Consider the following 16,752-nt stretch of genomic DNA (forward strand, 5'->3'; position numbering starts at 1 on the left):
AAATAGTTTGCAGGTGCTCCTAGCTGAAATTATCAGAGCTAGAGTCCTCACTCTCCTGGCTTGTGACATAGGGAATGTGTGCTTTTTAATCAGGAACCTAATTAAATGGTGTGAATATCTACTTGCTGTGTTCAGTTTGAGATGGTCTGTTCCCATTTGCTCAAGTTACCTCTTCTGGCTGTTAAAGTGTACAGGAGGCTGCACTTTTTTAAAGACATGGTTCAGCCAGGTTTTCCAGTAGCTTCTGTTTAGATATTATCATGTAAATACTGAGACTGTCATCAAGAGATGGCTCCAGTAAAGAAGTGGCCAAGGTCCCAAGCCTGTATATGCTTGAATTTCTCTATTGCAGATGAGTTCAGTCTTTGAAGCTGGAGATCAGGGCAATTTGTGCAGAAGGTGCAAAGCAAGGTGGAGCTAGGAAAGGGAAGTTACAGAACAGAAACTGGGGCAAAGGAACAATACAGGTTGTTTCTCTTAAAGCATTTGATAAATGGATTACCGTTTCTAGTGAAGAGGTATCTGTAACAGACTTAGTTCACAATTGGTCCCTTGTTGGCAGTCTCAAGTGCAGCCAGAGGCTGAACAGGCTGTGAAGAATGGACTCCCTTCACTGGGAGATAGGCTGTCCTTCTTGGCAGGAGGGTTGTGGGGCGGGTGTGTGGAGAAACTTGGTCAGCTGCTACTCATGTTGTTTAAGGTCTGTAGTTTAAAAAGGGGAGGGGGGGGAATGTTTATTTCCCAGAGTTTTCATCTGGCGACTTTAATACTCATCCTAGTATTGAAGAAATTTCTGCACGTTTTACCACAGCCTCTGTTAGAATTAAACAAACTGATTAAAAAAAAAATAATTCTAAATTCTAAATAAATCTGTTCAGAGTTAGGGCATAACACAAAGATGTTGATTAAACTATTAAATAAAAGGTGCCTACTTTTATTAGCTCATGTTACTGAACTCTTTAGAACCCTTTGCATTGCTAACAACAAGTACTTTAAAAACACGTTTTAAATTATCTGCTTGGTATTGCTCATGAGCTTTTTTGCCAATCACAATACTACAAAGATAATGCATTTCTAGGCAAACATGTCAGAAGTCTTCCAAGCAGAAAGGTCTTTGGATGATGGTGAAGCTTACTGAAAGCATCCTGGCACTGCTAACTGTGTTCCTTGTCCCGCTTTCCTTCCTCAGGATAGTGTAGAGCACTGCATCATAGGAGTGACAATCCTGTCCCAACTAACTAATGAAATTAATCAAGTAAGTGCTACAGCCTTCCTCAGTGAAGTAAGTGTCCAATTTTCTCATTCATATTGTTGTGTCCTGCTGTGTGTCTGTGCATTGTTTGGGGTTTTTTTTGGTGGGGAGGGGATGTTGTGTGGTTGGTGTTTTGGTTTTTTGTTTGGTTTTGGGTTTTTTTTTATTATTATTATTTTTACGCAGTCACTTACTGTCATGGTAAGATGCTGAAACCTCCTGTCCTGAGGAATTGTTTTGTTTCACTGGCATCTTTCATCTTCTCCCATATTTGGATGTAATCTTTTGAGATGAAAAAGGAAAGTACAGTGCTAAGCAACTAGCCAAGCCTACCTAGTGAGGACAAAGCCCCGAGCGTGAGGACATCCCTAGCACCTTCTGTTGTTGGTCCCTGTGCATTGTTTCAGCTTATAGCATTCTTGTGCCAAGAAGTGAATGGAGCGTGCCCTCCTCCGTATTGACCAGGGAGATGAAACAAAGAGGATTTGTCAAATTGTGCAGATTTTTAAGGCGTCCTTTTCGTTCACTATTAAATTTCATAGTGTTCTCAGCAGGTAGTTGTCAAATTCTGATGGTTTATTGGGGCTGAGTGCTCAGTCCCTTGCACAGCCCTGGCGCTGGGTGACTGGCTGAAGAACGACTGGGCACGCCGAGTCTGTGGTGCTCTGGTATGGCACCCAGTCATGCCAGCTGCAGCAAGTCTTTCCAGGTTAGTTAGTTCAGTGGTTTGTAGAGCCCTCTAATGTTATGCCACATCTCGGTATTTATGTTGAAAGCTGGAACAAGTGGCTTTACATGGTGCTATCAAAGCTGACATCGTTTTCCTAATCAGTCAGGTAGACTTTGCTGTAGCACCATTGATGGCTACCACAGCCCGAAGACAGCGTGAGGGTTGCCATGTGTCTAAATGTCTCTAATTTTGCAGAGAGTACCAGTAACTAAGTATTTGATTTTTAATATCTTACTAAGGAAACTAACCTTTCATTTTGCTGGTATATTGAGTAATCCAGGCATTGGAATGGATAGGTCCTTGAGTGGGATTTGAAGGATGATTACAAATTGTTTTCAGAACTAGAAATGGAGGAGAAGATTTTGTCCTGGCCAGGGCAAAGCACCAGTTTCTTCTGCTGGACTTGATGAAGTTCAGCACCTCTGACCTTTCCGAGTCCTGTGCTGTAATCTGAATGGCTTCTGCATCCATTTCAGACCCCAAATTCACTTTCATTCTTCAAGCCTGGCCTGATCAGTAAATCCTAACCCATAGATCTCCTCCTAACTCTTAAGCCATGTCTTGTTACCATTATGATTTCCTTGCCCACACTTTTGTACAATCCTTGCTCCATCTCCACAGAGGTCTGATCCTTCACTTCCTCACATCAAGGGTTGAAAGCAAGTCTGTTTAACTCTATAAATTAGTACCTCAAGCATCTTTGTACAGGGCTACAGCTTCTGCTTGCAGGAGAATGGTCTGCACAGAAACTGTCACCTATCCCAGTTCCAGAATCTCTACAGGTTGATACTAAAATAAGCAATGAAGTTAAGGACTGATCAAAAATCTCTTCCTAGTATCTTGGATATTAAATCTGCCACAGTTTACTACTCATTCCTAAATGTGCTTTGTGCCAGCAGTTGCACAGGGCTGGATTCAGTGACTCATCTTGGAAAGTCTAAAACTGCCATTACTTGCAAAATAATAAATCTGCCAACTTGCCCACTCATCAGAGTGGGGTCGTGTATGCGTACATAGCAAAAAAACACCCCAAAACCCCTTCTGGGGCTTCTCTTCAGGCTTTTTTTGATAGCTATTTAAACTTCGAACTACATTGCATGAGAGCCACATTTGCTAGAGCTCTGTTTACTAAAACTTCTGTTCCAAAAGCTCACAGTACAAATAAAATAGAGTGCTAGTAACTGTTTTGAAGTATCAGTTTTCATCCTGTAAGTACTGCACAGACTTGCCCAGAGGTACTGTGTATCCACTCTATTGTAGAAGTTCACTGATTTAAGCCTCATGATCTTGTGGTGAAGAAAAAGGAAATGCTCATTTGCCACAAGACCAGAAATACATGAGATTTGTAATAACCATGGAGAAAGTAAATAATGCTTATTTTCTTAAAGACCCTGAAATCTAATAGCACGAGCTGAGGAATGATAATTCAGTCATTAGAGCACCTGACAAATTTAGGTCCAGTTCTGATCTGCCACCAGCTACTGGGTGATGGAGGGCTTCTCTTTCTCACCTGTAATACAAGAGACAAGAGCGTTTGCATCCTCCATGGGGTCGTTGTGAAGGTTACTACATTAAAGTGAGTTCTGCAGTGGTTAGAGCTGTACTGGTTCCTGCAATACTGGACGAGATGTGTGCATATTTAAGTTAACAGAGGTATAGTAACAAAAGCATAAAGAAAACGGAGATTCGTGTTACGTGCATCTGCACGGGGCTGCAAGAAGGCTCCATCCCAGATGCATGACGGTAACTGACTGCCCATCAGATAACTCATCCTGGGCAAGTGGAGTTTTGCCAGCCTGTGTTCAAATAAATGGCAAAGATGTCAAGTATCGCTTCACTTTTCTCCTCTTCCTAGAAAATAGTCTATGAAGTGACATGAGTTGTGCTGCTGTTTGCCTGTGCTGGCCCATGCTGGAATGCATTGGTTGAATCAGTTGGAGACTTTGTTATCCAGTATAAAGCAATATGTGTGTATTTGCCTCTTACATCACGTCAGCTTTTTATTCTGATACGATGAGAGGTCCAGAACTGGAGTTTATAATAGGTACAGCAAAGTCCAAACTGGCTGTCACTGGTTAACTGTCCTTCTAGTTTTCTTCTCATCTGTGCAGGTTCAGGAGGGGAATTATAATTGCTAGTAGTTGACCATGTATCTGCCCAGCGGCTTCAGGTAGGATTTAACTCTTAGGAGTTCGGAGCACTTAAGAAAGCGGTGTTCAAGTTTCTAAAGTGACTTAATTGCTGTTGAAAATACTGCTGTTGATTCTGCTTTGGAAGAGATTTAAATTAACTTGAGAGTAAACCCAACCCTCCTTTCTGGCAGGGGTACAGTGAAACTGCGTCGTAAGTATTGTAGGTGTAAAGTCCTGTCATCCATCAGCCAGCAATACTATTTTATCTGTGGAAGAACCACTGTTCTGCAGTAGCAGCACATACACAGTGGCAGTGCATCCCCCTGGTTTAGCCAGCTGGTGTGACATCGATCTGGGGAGGGAAACCTTGATGTCCCAGTGCTTAATAGGGTTCCTATGGGTTCTGCTGGTCTTGTTCCACCTCTGCCTATCAGTTCTAAGCGCTGGTTTTCTCTCTGCTCAGGCGGATACTACTCATCCACTGACCAAGCACAGGAAAATAGCCTCTTCCTTCCGAGATTCATCCTTATTTGATATTTTCACACTGTCATGCAATTTACTGAAACAGGTAAGGAGACAGTCATTTGTCATCTCTCTTGGGGGCTGTATGTTGAGGCAACAGACTTTGGGCTGAAGTTCCATCTGATGTAACTCTCTAGGAACGAGCGCTCTTGTTCTAAAAGCTATGTTCTGGACTTGTTTTTCAGCAAAGCTTTGACTTAGGTTTGTATTAACAAAACAAAAAATGAACACGACACAAATACAGAAATAAAACTCTTTTCAACAATTTTGATTGAACATACGTGCCTGGCTTGGGTTAAACTTTACTGTCTTAAAGCATCAGGAAAGAGATGATATGTTTGTTTTACATTTTAAATATCTGTGATTTACAGTACTGGCAGAGAGGTTTCCTGTAAAATAAGTCTTTGTCTCTTTCTTTTTTTTACCCTCAGTTTAAAACCCACATGGTGAGAGAAAAAGTGCTAGTGAAGATAGATTTAGTAGATTGAGACTAAAGATTGTCCTTGATGTTTTAACTCATGATGAATATTAGACTGTCTTATGTTCAACAGGTTTTTATTTTGCGCTAATTATCACACGTGAGTTAACTTGCTTAAAAATACTTAACCTTGGGACAAGGTAGCAATGCTCTGCTAGTAGGGTTGGGTTTTACCCCAAAAAAAGCAGTTTTTCTTTCAGCTGAAGTAGCACATGTGTATTTTTTGTAAGCAGGTAGATTATCTGAAGAAAATTCTTGATTCTGTGTTATGTTTCTTTTCTAAAAAGCTAATCTGGAGTTCTAATGGTGCCTTCAAAAATAGCCCCATGTGAGAGAGTCTATCCAAATAAACGGAGTGGCAGTAGCACAGATTTGATTAGTTTAACTTTTATCCTTCTAGCTAAGTGAAGTGTCAAAGTTGACAAATAGCACAAAGAGTGAAAAGGAAATTTTATTTTAAAGATATTTCAAAATGAGCAGCTCTGGTTCTGTCACTAATAAAGGTGGGTACGTGGGTGTAATTTGATCTTTTTTCTCCTTCTGGTTTCTAAAGGAAGCAAGGCTTGTACAATTATGCTAGTGATCCTTTCCCATGCACCCATCCTCCTGAACCATAACAGCTCTGGTAACTTTTGAATTCATTGGCTTATTTCAGGTGCATTTGATGGTCAATTAGAGGTCTCAGAAATAAAAGAATTCCTCTAGTTTTGTGAAAAGAAGCACCTGGGGAGGTACAGGCAGGACAGGGTCCTTATATCTGCCCAGACTTGGAGAAAATTCAGCAAGTACTGGTACTCAGCCACGAGGCGTAAACCAGACCTTGTTAACCTGGTGTCCCCTGAACTGCACTGTTGTCCTGTATGTGTAGCTCTGGCTGAGCTATTGCCCACATGACTGTTGCTGCATGACCATGGGGACTTAAAGACTAGAAAGACACGGCTTGTCTCAGGAGGAAGCCCCTTAGTTTTCCACCTTAACTCTTAATCATCTTGCTTTTGTTTCTTGCGATGCTATGGTTTAAGACAAGTTGGAATGTTCTCTGTTGTCTCATGCAACATCCTTGTTTTCCTGTGATTAAACACCTGCTACACAATTTATGTCTCTTTTTTTTTTTGTCTAATAGTAGCTGTCTCAAGCTTCTGTATATAAAGCAGAAGTTCCTAAGGTGATGCTTTCTATTGGGGAGGATTGGGCTGCAAGAAACCAAGGATCATGTCTGTATCTATCTCCATAAAACAGGGTGCATTTAGGCAGCCCCAGAAGAGTAAGTCTTTGTGATAGAGAGGAGAGAGTGAGGGAGACATTCCAGCGACCACTGGCAGTGTTGGCACTGCAGTGTGTTATTTGCAATAGACGTAAGCTGGAAGAAGTTAGTTTTGGTTAAAGTACAGAGTGATAATACAAAGAATAGAGGGGCTGGCCTGTCCCTGGAGTACAGACCTTCGTGCTACATTTAAACTGCAGTGAAAGGACCTAGCATTTCGTGTCCATCGAGTTCTTTGTGTTACTTGAGTGTCCATGTTTTCCCTGCCCATAGCAGAGTGTTGTAACCGGAGCAGAGCTTATACAGATCATCTGTGCAACAAAAGTGAATGCACTCATTTCCATATGAGGATTAGGTGGAGCAACAGGATTCCCTGCTGCTAGGTGCTTGTCAGGCAGAAAATGTGTTCTTGTGTTTAACCTTAATAAGAACTTCCTTATCTCCTAAATCTCACAGTTTAATTGCAGGCTGGCAAGCCTGGCTGCTTTTCTCCTGTGCAGTACAAGCCGAGTGAAAAAGAAAGCACTGTCTGTTTATCCGTCTTGTGTAAAGACTAAGCATGTAAATACACATGCTGTCTGTAAAAGTATGCGATAGCTGGGGTTGGTGCTTGTGGCATATGATCCTTATGATTGCCACATCCTGTTTAAAGTTGAATACCTGCCTCAAACTCAGCTGTCACCTTGATTTTTTTTTTCTTTTTACTTTTTTTAATCTGATGTATTTTATAGGCTTCTGGGAAGAACCTGAATCTAAATGATGAAAGCCAGCATGGTCTGCTCATGCAGCTGCTTAAGCTCACACATAATTGCCTGAACTTTGATTTCATTGGCACATCAACAGACGAGTCCTCAGATGATCTTTGCACTGTGCAGATCCCAACCAGTTGGAGATCAGGTAATCTTGCTGGAGGAAGAGGGCTAATCTACAGCATACTAGCTGAAAGCATGGGTCTCTTGCTAAAGCCCTCTCTATACTTAACAAATAAACTTTTGCATACAATGCTAGATGTAGAATCCAGCCTTTTCTTAGTGTGATTACAAACGCAGTTCAGTTTGGGTTGGCCATCTTGAGCTATAAAAACACTCCTCTACCCTTCCAGTCTTACACCTGCCAATTCAAGAAACAGTAAGCTTTTTTTTAAAATGTAAATAACAAATAAGTTGGTACCTGTTCTCAATATCCTTGCTGTTCTCACCAGTCATTCTGCAGTTCCACAGATTGTGTTTTTAAAATATTTTCCTGTAATTTTGTCTTAGTACCAAGTACCAGTGGGTTTACTTTATTTCTAGGAAGGGCAATTGTGTAAAAATGTAAAATCCTTTGGAAATTTTCTTAAAGCATGGTACTTCATGTGACAGGTACACATGCCATTGTTGATAAGATAAGCATTAGACCTATGGAAAGCAGTAAATGGAGGTGTTCTCAGTAAAATGCTCCCTTCTGTTTCAGCATTCTTGGATTCTTCGACCCTTCAGTTGTTTTTTGATCTTTATCATTCCATCCCTCCTTCGTTTTCTCCCCTGGTAAGTTAAGTGTTTATTTTCCTTGCAGACTCCACTACCAGAAAGTGTTTGTAGGACTCGTCTGGGAGACTTACTGTTGGTTAAAATGCCATAGGCTGACTTCAGACCTTTACTTTGAAGGCACTGCCTTGTGCTACCGTGACAACAGGGAGGCTGGTCCGGTGCTACTGCTGCTGCTAATAGTTTTGATGCATCTGCAGGCTTTGGATTTGACCTAAGAGCAGCTTGTTTTGCTGGAAGTCCAACCTACTTCTTTGTCCTTGCGTAGCCTAGAGTCTGCCTGCTCACTCTGCCAGTAAGCCCTTTTGAGGGATGTAGCTTATGTTATTTCCACCGTGCTGCTAAGTTGATCCTAAAACCATTCTGCAAGTAGGTAGCAAGTCTGGGAGCACAACCGAAAAATGTAGTTTCTCCTTCCACACTTTAAAACTAGGCCGTGTCCCAGTTGGATGAAATGGCCAATAGCACAACTGAACTAAGAGTTGGGATTATTTCCTCTTGAAAAAATTGCCTGCCAGGCATTTATCTATTGGATAAATATTTTTCATAATTAATGCTACAATGAAAACATGCCCTTTGGCTAGAGAGAGAAGGGTCCTTCAGAAGTATTTTTTCCACTGAGACTCTCAGTACTGTTCATTATGTTGAAGGGTTACTCGCTAATTCTGAATTTAAAGCCTCAAATATTCATAAGAGATTTTAACAGTGTGAGACTTTTTTTTTTTTTTTTTTTTTTTTTTTGTTACTGAATAGAAATCTGAAGCAATTATGCCTCTAATTGTCCTGCCTCTTTGATCAGGAAATGTAAGAACCAGCAAGAATGAGAGGCTTAGCAGTTGAGCAGGTAGTCCTTACACTGGTCAGAGGGAGTGGGGCTTTGCCTCCGGATAAGGATTGCAGGGTGCTAAGTCATAACTGACTGCTGCTGCTCTTCAAAATCCTGCTCACCAGCCTGTTACTCGCTACTGCAGCTGCACCCTGGGAATTTGCTCTTGATTTAAATTTCAGAGGTTTGGGTTGAGAACAATTTAATATTTTTCTTGCCAGTCTTCTATCTTCTGCAATACTTTTCCAAGTCTGTGTTAAGTTTCCCAGCTTTGCAGGCCAATCCTAGTCTGTTTTCAGTCTTATGCAATCCGTGTTCTTCATCTGAAGAAATCCCAGCATTTTTGGGACCAGAGTTTGGACACACCTTTGACTGTCAGGATAGAGATGTTCCTTTGGGTGATGTGGTTTTTTCTCTCTGCTGTAATTTGTTTCTACACTTTTACATAGACTACACAGGATTGCAAAGATGAAGGAGCTGTCGTGTAGCATGCAAAAGAGCATCAGACTTAAATGAATTGTTGTGTCATGAAAAGGAAACGTGCTGTTCATTTTACTGTTCTAATCCCTCCCTTTCTATTTTATTCTCTTTGCGTCTTTTAGGTTTTATCCTGCCTAGTGCAGATAGCCTCTGTACGCAGATCCCTCTTCAACAATGCAGAAAGAGCAAAGTTTTTATCTCATCTCGTTGATGGAGTTAAACGAATACTGGAAAACCCACAGGTGAGTATTTCAGATGCAGTCAGTGGAATTGTGTCTCTGTTTCCTCTGCATCGAGTTTCTTCACCAAAAATACTTTCTAATGTACATGTCCTACTTGTGGCACTGGGGAGAAGGGAGTAACACCTTGCTGCTCTTTGCCTTTTCCTGCTGTTTCACCATAAATCTGCGCCTCTTGCAGCTGACTGCCATATGTTGCGAAGTAGTGCTGTTTCTCAATTCTTCTCTTTTTCTCCTCTCAGAGTTTGTCAGACCCAAATAACTACCATGAGTTCTGCCGATTGCTGGCCCGATTGAAAAGCAATTACCAGTTGGGAGAGCTGGTGAAGGTGGAGAACTACCCCGAGGTCATCCGACTCATTGCCAACTTCACCGTGACCAGCCTGCAGGTACAAAGTGGTTTTACTTACCCTCAATGGGTCTTTATGCCCCTTGTCTTCTGAAACAAAATTATAACCCTCTTGTCTATTCTTTGCCCCTTAATTCACTGTATGTTATTTTTACTAAAAAACCCTGCAGACTCTGTGACAGAATCCTGTGGTGTAGCATTGATGATTCTGTGAATTCCTGCTGAATGGAACAGGAGCAGTATGTGGGGGAAGGCAGGGTTGCTATGCCTCCAGAGTCTTTCCATGTCCTAGCAGGGGAAAAAAAAAAAAAAAAAAAAAAAAAACCCAAAAAAACAAACCTTGTTAAATAAGGCTTATTTTTGGAATTATGTATCACTCTACTATTAAAATGCAGTTGCAGGGATTGCTAGTAATATGAATATCATGCCATATTCCCACTGACTTTTCCACTGGTATACAGCTTGTAATTATACCCCTGCACAGAATATGGTTTAAAAAAAATTGTATAGCTTACATAATACCTTTGTTTGTTAAATTTTAATATTTATCTGGAAAACAGCTTTAAACTGTACATTCTGTTTGGGGAGCTGTCTGCAGAGTGCTACAGTATGAGCTCAGTAGTAGTTTGGGACCAAAGGCTTTGGCTCAGTTACACAGCCTAGGAACTCAGGATTATCTTTCAGTCTTTACTGAATGCTGATAATACCCGCTGAATCCAGGTGTGAACTGAATTTCATTGTTAAAATTGGCAACCAGATCATTAAAGCTTTTAGATGTTGCTATATCTAGTGCTACATGAGTCAAAATAGTATGGGTAAAACAATCAAGGCCATAACTTGCTAGTTTCCTTTCCTTTTTTTCTCTCTTGGCTCCTGGTAGCACTGGGAGTTCGCGCCGAACAGCGTTCACTATCTCCTAAGCTTGTGGCAGCGGCTGGCTGCATCAGTGCCCTATGTTAAAGCCACAGAGCCTCACATGCTTGAAACATATACACCAGAAGTCACAAAAGCTTACATCACATCCAGGCTGGAATCTGTGCACATCATATTGAGGTAAGAAAAGCAGAGAGGTGGCAGCACTTCTGCTTGTCGGCACCAGGGTCTAACGCAGAAGGCTCTAATGTGTTGCTTTTCTGAGTTTTGTTTTAAAAATGGGCATGACTGCAGGAAGTTTTGTGAGTCACCAAAAGATTTCTAAGGGAGGCTTACCTAAATCGCATATTCTGTTGCTTATAAAAATGAGATTTTTTTACATTTTTTTAAGCTGTTTTTTTTTCAGACCTTGCTCAGTCTCAAATGGCTGAGATTGATCTGAGCAGTCTCCGACATGTTATGGGTAAAATTCATCTTATCTAGCATCATACCTCCCCAGCATACTGTTTACACTCTGAATTGCCTTTGTAGCAGAGAGGAATAAGTATGCAAAGTGTGATTCGCTTAATTTTTGGATCTCTGCTGTAAGATGGCACAAATTATACCTGAAAGTTGGGGGTTTTGTTTTGGTTTTTGGGTTGGTTTTTTTTTTTCTTGCTTTGAGTGTTGGGGCAGCCTTCAGGACTCTGTTGCAGTGCCTGAATTTATGTGGGATGAATTCTACCTTGTGTGTGTTTGTGTTTGATGAAAACAGATGGTCAAGTATAGAAAAATAATGCCTCCCTTAAGGAAGACTGATCGGCTTATACCTTTTTAGCTATCTAGCAATGCAAGGGAGGAGCAGCAGGTTTAGCTAGTTCTGGAGTTCGCAATAAACTTATTGTTGAGGTTAGCGTATTTAGAGGAAAAGGCAGCTAAAACATTGAGAAAGATGGAAAGCTTTGTTATACAAAGACAACCGGTCAGAGACCTTGTTCTTGGCTCTGCACGTTCTGTTCGAAGACCTGGATAAATGTTAAAGACGTAAGAAGAGCTTACTCATCCCAGGTCCTGATGGCCTTTCCACCTCAACCGCTACTGTTTGTCTGATTTATGGCCGCAGTTAATGATCAGATGGTTATGTCGGTCTGTGTAGCTCTCCATAGTGACAAATAGTAGAGGCAGAGACTTCAGTCACTGGAATTTCTGTATGCCTGGGAAAGCCTTCTCTTTCTGATTGAAATAAGCCTATGTTATGGGTTAAGCTATCTCTGCATTTTAAGTCCTTTTCTAATGTGCTTTCTTGCTGCTTAGGGATGGTTTGGAGGATCCACTGGATGATACTGGCCTTGTGCAACAGCAGCTAGATCAGCTATCCACCATTGGCCGGTGCGAGTATGAGAAGACCTGTGCTCTGCTTGTGCAGCTCTTTGACCAGTCAGCCCAGTCCTACCAGGAGCTGCTGCAGAGTGCCACCGCTAGCCCTATGGATGTTGCTGTACAAGAAGGTGAGCGTGTTTGGAGGACTGTGGCCTGTAAGCTTGCAGTAGGTTGCCTGTTCTCAAAAGTACGTTTCAGAAGCCTGCATTCCTGGTGAAATCCGTAAATGGGGAGGCAGATCTCACAAATGTTACCTTGGGGAGGTGCCCGTATGGTGTAGAATATTTTTGGCTGTGGACAGACACTCCCGATGCACACAGCATTGCTGGCTGAAGATATTGCTGTCCTACAGCTGACTCCGTTCCTTTTTTGGGGGAATGTAGTGCATCTCCTTGCCAGTCTTTCAGAGACAAATTCCAAGGATGTTCCCCCATCCACAGGTGGTTAGCACTGCCTGCCCCATCCCTCTTTTGTCTGAGGCAGGATACGGAGTGCTCATTTGAACCTCCCCGCTGGCTGTGGCAGAAACCTCAGCGGTTTGTTGGTAATGAGTAACTGGGAGTGGGGTTTTCAGCCAGTGCCACTGTCTGAAGGAGGGTGTCTGTCCACAGCATTGGGTGGGTGCAGCGTGGAGGTTTTGTACTCGCACAGCTGGTTGGTTTAGGAATTGCTTAACACTGGCCATAAAGAAACAGTTCCTTTGGAGGTTCAGGTATAGCTGTGTTATGCCCCCTTTCTAATAATGTAGCTGGCTTCCCCTTTTGTGGGGGACGTGGGGACATCAGCACAAGTATGGAAACTGTTCCTCTTCCTTCTGAAACAGTATTGTCTGATCTAATGCAGTACATGGGTTTTGGGGGGGGGGGGCAAAACTCCATATGATGTTGACTTCTCCACCAGCCACATGTACTTTGAAAGAATAAATGCTGCCTGCTGGTATCTGCACATATTTAAATACATAGAATACAGTTTTACAAGAAAGTGGCTTTCTGCAGTGGAATAGCTTTAAATAATGAAAATCTTCCAGGCAGACCTGGCATTCTTGTTTCTTTACTAGAAAAGTTGTGCCTGTTCTCCACCAAGTGGAGAATTGAGTAATTTTGGTATAGATGGGGACTAGAGCAGAAAGATATTCATTGTGAATCTTGTCTTTGCCAAAATAAAATGCAAATCTCCTCAGCTTCCTCCACGTGATGTGTGACGTCTTGGTTCTGATGTCCTCTGTTGGTTTCAGGGCGCCTGACGTGGCTCGTCTATATTATCGGTGCAGTGATTGGTGGTAGGGTCTCGTTCGCCAGCACGGATGAGCAGGATGCGATGGATGGCGAGTTGGTTTGTCGGTAGGGACGCTGACTGTTTTCTAGCTGCACCACTATTGAAGTCAACAACAAAATTGCTATCGGGAAGCTGCCACCATGTTCTTCCCCTCTTTTCACTGAAAAGAACAGTGTGGAATTGGCCATCCTGAAAGAAGAGATTGGCAGCACTGGCTAGAGTCAGTCAGCAAACTTCTGCTGTGGCTTGGCTAAATTGGGAAATCTTGGGTTGTAAGAAAGAGAATGAGAGGGGAAGAGCATGTAAGAGGGGAATTCATACCGGGCTTAAATGCATGCATTGGAGTAGAATTAAATGCATGATGGTTCTTTGCTGGGGTGGGGGGAAAAGTCTTTTTCCTAGTTAAGAAGCCAAGGTGGGTTTTGTCCGTAAATACACTGTGAATGTTGCAGTTCTTCTACAGCTGTTAAAACTTTATACTGTCTTCTGACCCATGCTGGATTTTCAGGATTGTAAATCCTCTCCAGTGCAAGCTTTATTTGATGGATGTGAGAACATGTAGCTTACAACTCAGAAACAACCTTGAATCACACTGAAAGCTTTGTGGTCCAGAGCATACTTGCTCTGCTTGGAATCTAGGGCAGTAAAGGAGTTAAACTGTGAATGTATAAAGTAATCTATAGTGGAAGCTGGCCTGTTGGTGAGCCAATAGATAACATCAAGCAGTGGCTTCCCATGTTGCTGATGAGTTACTGAAGGGGGAATAGTGAGACCTTGTATGTATTTCAGTTAACTTTAGTGCCAAAGTATATGATACCTTTTCACAGAAGTCTACTTACGTTTTATCTTCTTTCCCACTTTGTGTTTTGTGCCACTTGCGAAAAAGGTTATTGTTGCTTTGGCCCTCGCGTTCCGCTGCATGTGTGTTACTTACCCTACAATCCCTTCATCCCTCCCTTGCCAGCAAGGTCTACTCATTGAGCCTGTACACAGGTCACAGCATTGTTTCTGCAGGGCTCACAACAAAAGCCAAACTGAAGTGGGAGTGGTGTTTAGTCTGGCTCTTGTGAGGGGAGCAGGTAGTGGTTTCTCAGGTGGGTTTGAGAACACAATGGATCAGTCACTGGGTAAGTGACTCGAAACTCAATTCTCCACCAAATTGAGACCAAGGCCTTGCATCCCTGTTAGAAGGGATATAAAAGCCTTATAATGGCTGCACACAGAAGAGGAATGTGCCCTAGTCAGTGTTTTGTTATCAGTTTTGTCAGTTCTTGACCCAAAATGACAATGCCAACAGAAAGTAAAAAATACAGTGCACACAGCCTGGAAACAACACCATGTGCCAGAAATCCCTCATTTCTCCCAAAGTCCATCAGCAAGGTGTGTTTTTCCCACCTCTCTCCAGAGTGCTCCAGCTGATGAACCTGACGGACTCTCGTCTGGCGCAGGCTGGGAATGAGAAGCTGGAGCTTGCCATGCTGAGCTTCTTTGAGCAATTTCGGAAGATCTATATTGGAGATCAGGTGCAGAAGTCTTCCAAGGTAATCAGTCCCTTTGGCTATGTCTCTTTGGTGATACAAAGTCCAGTAATAGCTTCCCTTTTTAAATGAAAGCAAGTGGCATTACTTGTTTTCTCTTCTTTATAGCTGAAAATATTTAAGAGACCTGTCTACTGTGTTTTCTAGATACATGTCCAGTGTTAACATCACAAAGCCTGAGCTGTTGGTTGAAATACCATGTTCCGTATGTGTCAGGAATGAGCCAGTGACTATGACAGCCTAGAACTTGAGACCTGGGTTCAGTTTTGTTACCTGCCAGGTTTCTGCTGTGACTTCAAATGAGTCCCTTAAGCCTATATACTTGTGAAAGTGTGCAAGTCACACCACTTCATACACCCATGAGGAGCCTGAGCTTAGCAGCTGTGCCTTGCTTCCTTGGCTCTGAAGTGAAGATAAATATCCAGTCTTTTCATCATAAGACAATTGTCAATGTACTGGACTTTGAATGTCTTGGTGCCTCTTTAGAGATGCAAAATATCTCTTTTTAAATTAAAAAAATATGTAAAGAGTGGGAATATCATTACACCAGAATTAGGTTCTCTTCCTTTCCAGTAACCTGTGACCTTCCTTCCCCACCCCAGAGACTTTGGAGCAGTGGTGTGACAAGAGGCTTGGAGTTCCAGACAAATTCACTAAGATACTGCATGTAGCTGCAGGTGGAGGAGCACTGTTGTTATGTGCCCTTTCCCTAGGAAAAGCAAGTGCTTTGGCTTCTGTGTACAGTATCTGAACCCGCTATGACTAGCGATAGAAAAGAGTTAGCAGTGATTAGGGCAAGTATTGGTCTGGATCAGATCACAAGCATCTCTGTGCGTTGTTTGACTGATTTTAGAAAGCCCAGAGCATACACCCTCCCAGGCATGTGTGCCACAAAGGGAGAACAAGTGAAAAACAAATAGTCTTTGATGATTGCTTGTTTTCTTGACAGCTTTTAAATTGGTGTTATTTTTTCCCTCCAGCTGTACCGCCGTCTCTCAGAGGTCCTGGGGTTGAATGATGAGACCATGGTCCTGAGCGTCTTCATAGGAAAAATGTAAGTGTTCCTGCTTGCAGGCATCAGAGATTCCAGGGTTGATTTGAAGGTATAACCAGGAAAACTGGAATATGAGGGAGTGTCGTGCAGTCTAAAACTAGTAACATCTGGCTACTCACGAGAATTACAGGCTTTTATCAGGGCTTAAGTCACGCACAATATCCAGGATTGAATTATCCACCGTGGAGACGCAAAAATAAGCCGTACACCAGGATAATGGATTCTCTTTCCAGTGCCTGCTTAGTAAAACCAAAGTCAGAGAGAGGACAGCCTCAAGCACTCATGCCCTATCACTTGACTATTGGCAATCACCAGCCACGAAAGCTCTATGGGGAGGGGACTGCTCCTTCAAAGGTTTTCTTTGCAAATTGTGCTGTTCAGTGCCAGAGTAGCGCAAGTCCTTTTTTTTTAAAATTCTTCCACTCTGGTGAGCACCCTATTCGGCCTGTTCCTTGGCAGCTCTCCTCTGGACCGAACCTGTCGACTGGCTTTTTGTCATGTCTTTGGCAGCCTCTGCTAGCATTTTGAACCAATTCAGTAGCTCCGATGCTGACACCCAGTGCCGTGTGCCTGGTGATGTGCAGCCCCTAGCTCCCGCTCAACTTCTTTAGCATCGCCCCCATCTTTACATGCATGGGGCCTTGCCTACCTTCGCGCGCCCTGGCTGCGCATCATCCCCAAGGGGTGAAATGGCTCTCCTGGAAGAAGCAAGGGCTACTAGAATTCTGCAGCTGACAGTGGATGGTGCAGGTGCAGAATTGCATACGTCTGCATGTAGTCACTGCCGCAGAATTCTCTTACCCTTGCTGCAGAAACCAGCCCTGGAGTGCCACAGAATTCCAAGGGCCTGGGTAT

The 16,752-nt window shown here is 42.6% G+C and overlaps 1 protein-coding gene across 2 annotated transcripts in view; it reads left to right on the forward strand.

Moving 5' to 3' along the window:
* Positions 1 to 16,752, forward strand: part of XPO7 (exportin 7) — a 50,010-nt gene that overhangs the window by 21,350 nt on the left and 11,908 nt on the right. The window contains exons 5-15 of one of the 2 annotated variants that reach the window (XM_075043503.1): positions 1,190 to 1,282; positions 4,578 to 4,682; positions 7,110 to 7,275; positions 7,831 to 7,904; positions 9,333 to 9,452; positions 9,692 to 9,838; positions 10,679 to 10,851; positions 11,965 to 12,158; positions 13,265 to 13,370; positions 14,711 to 14,846; positions 15,824 to 15,897. In XM_075043503.1, coding sequence (XP_074899604.1) covers positions 1,190 to 1,282; positions 4,578 to 4,682; positions 7,110 to 7,275; positions 7,831 to 7,904; positions 9,333 to 9,452; positions 9,692 to 9,838; positions 10,679 to 10,851; positions 11,965 to 12,158; positions 13,265 to 13,370; positions 14,711 to 14,846; positions 15,824 to 15,897 — 1,388 coding nt within the window. The remainder of the gene's footprint in view (positions 1 to 1,189; positions 1,283 to 4,577; positions 4,683 to 7,109; positions 7,276 to 7,830; positions 7,905 to 9,332; positions 9,453 to 9,691; positions 9,839 to 10,678; positions 10,852 to 11,964; positions 12,159 to 13,264; positions 13,371 to 14,710; positions 14,847 to 15,823; positions 15,898 to 16,752) is intronic. The other variant, XM_075043504.1, reaches the window with a different exon arrangement.

Source organism: Buteo buteo, chromosome 12 (genome assembly GCF_964188355.1).
Source record: "Buteo buteo chromosome 12, bButBut1.hap1.1, whole genome shotgun sequence".
Classification (NCBI taxonomy): domain Eukaryota; kingdom Metazoa; phylum Chordata; class Aves; order Accipitriformes; family Accipitridae; genus Buteo; species Buteo buteo.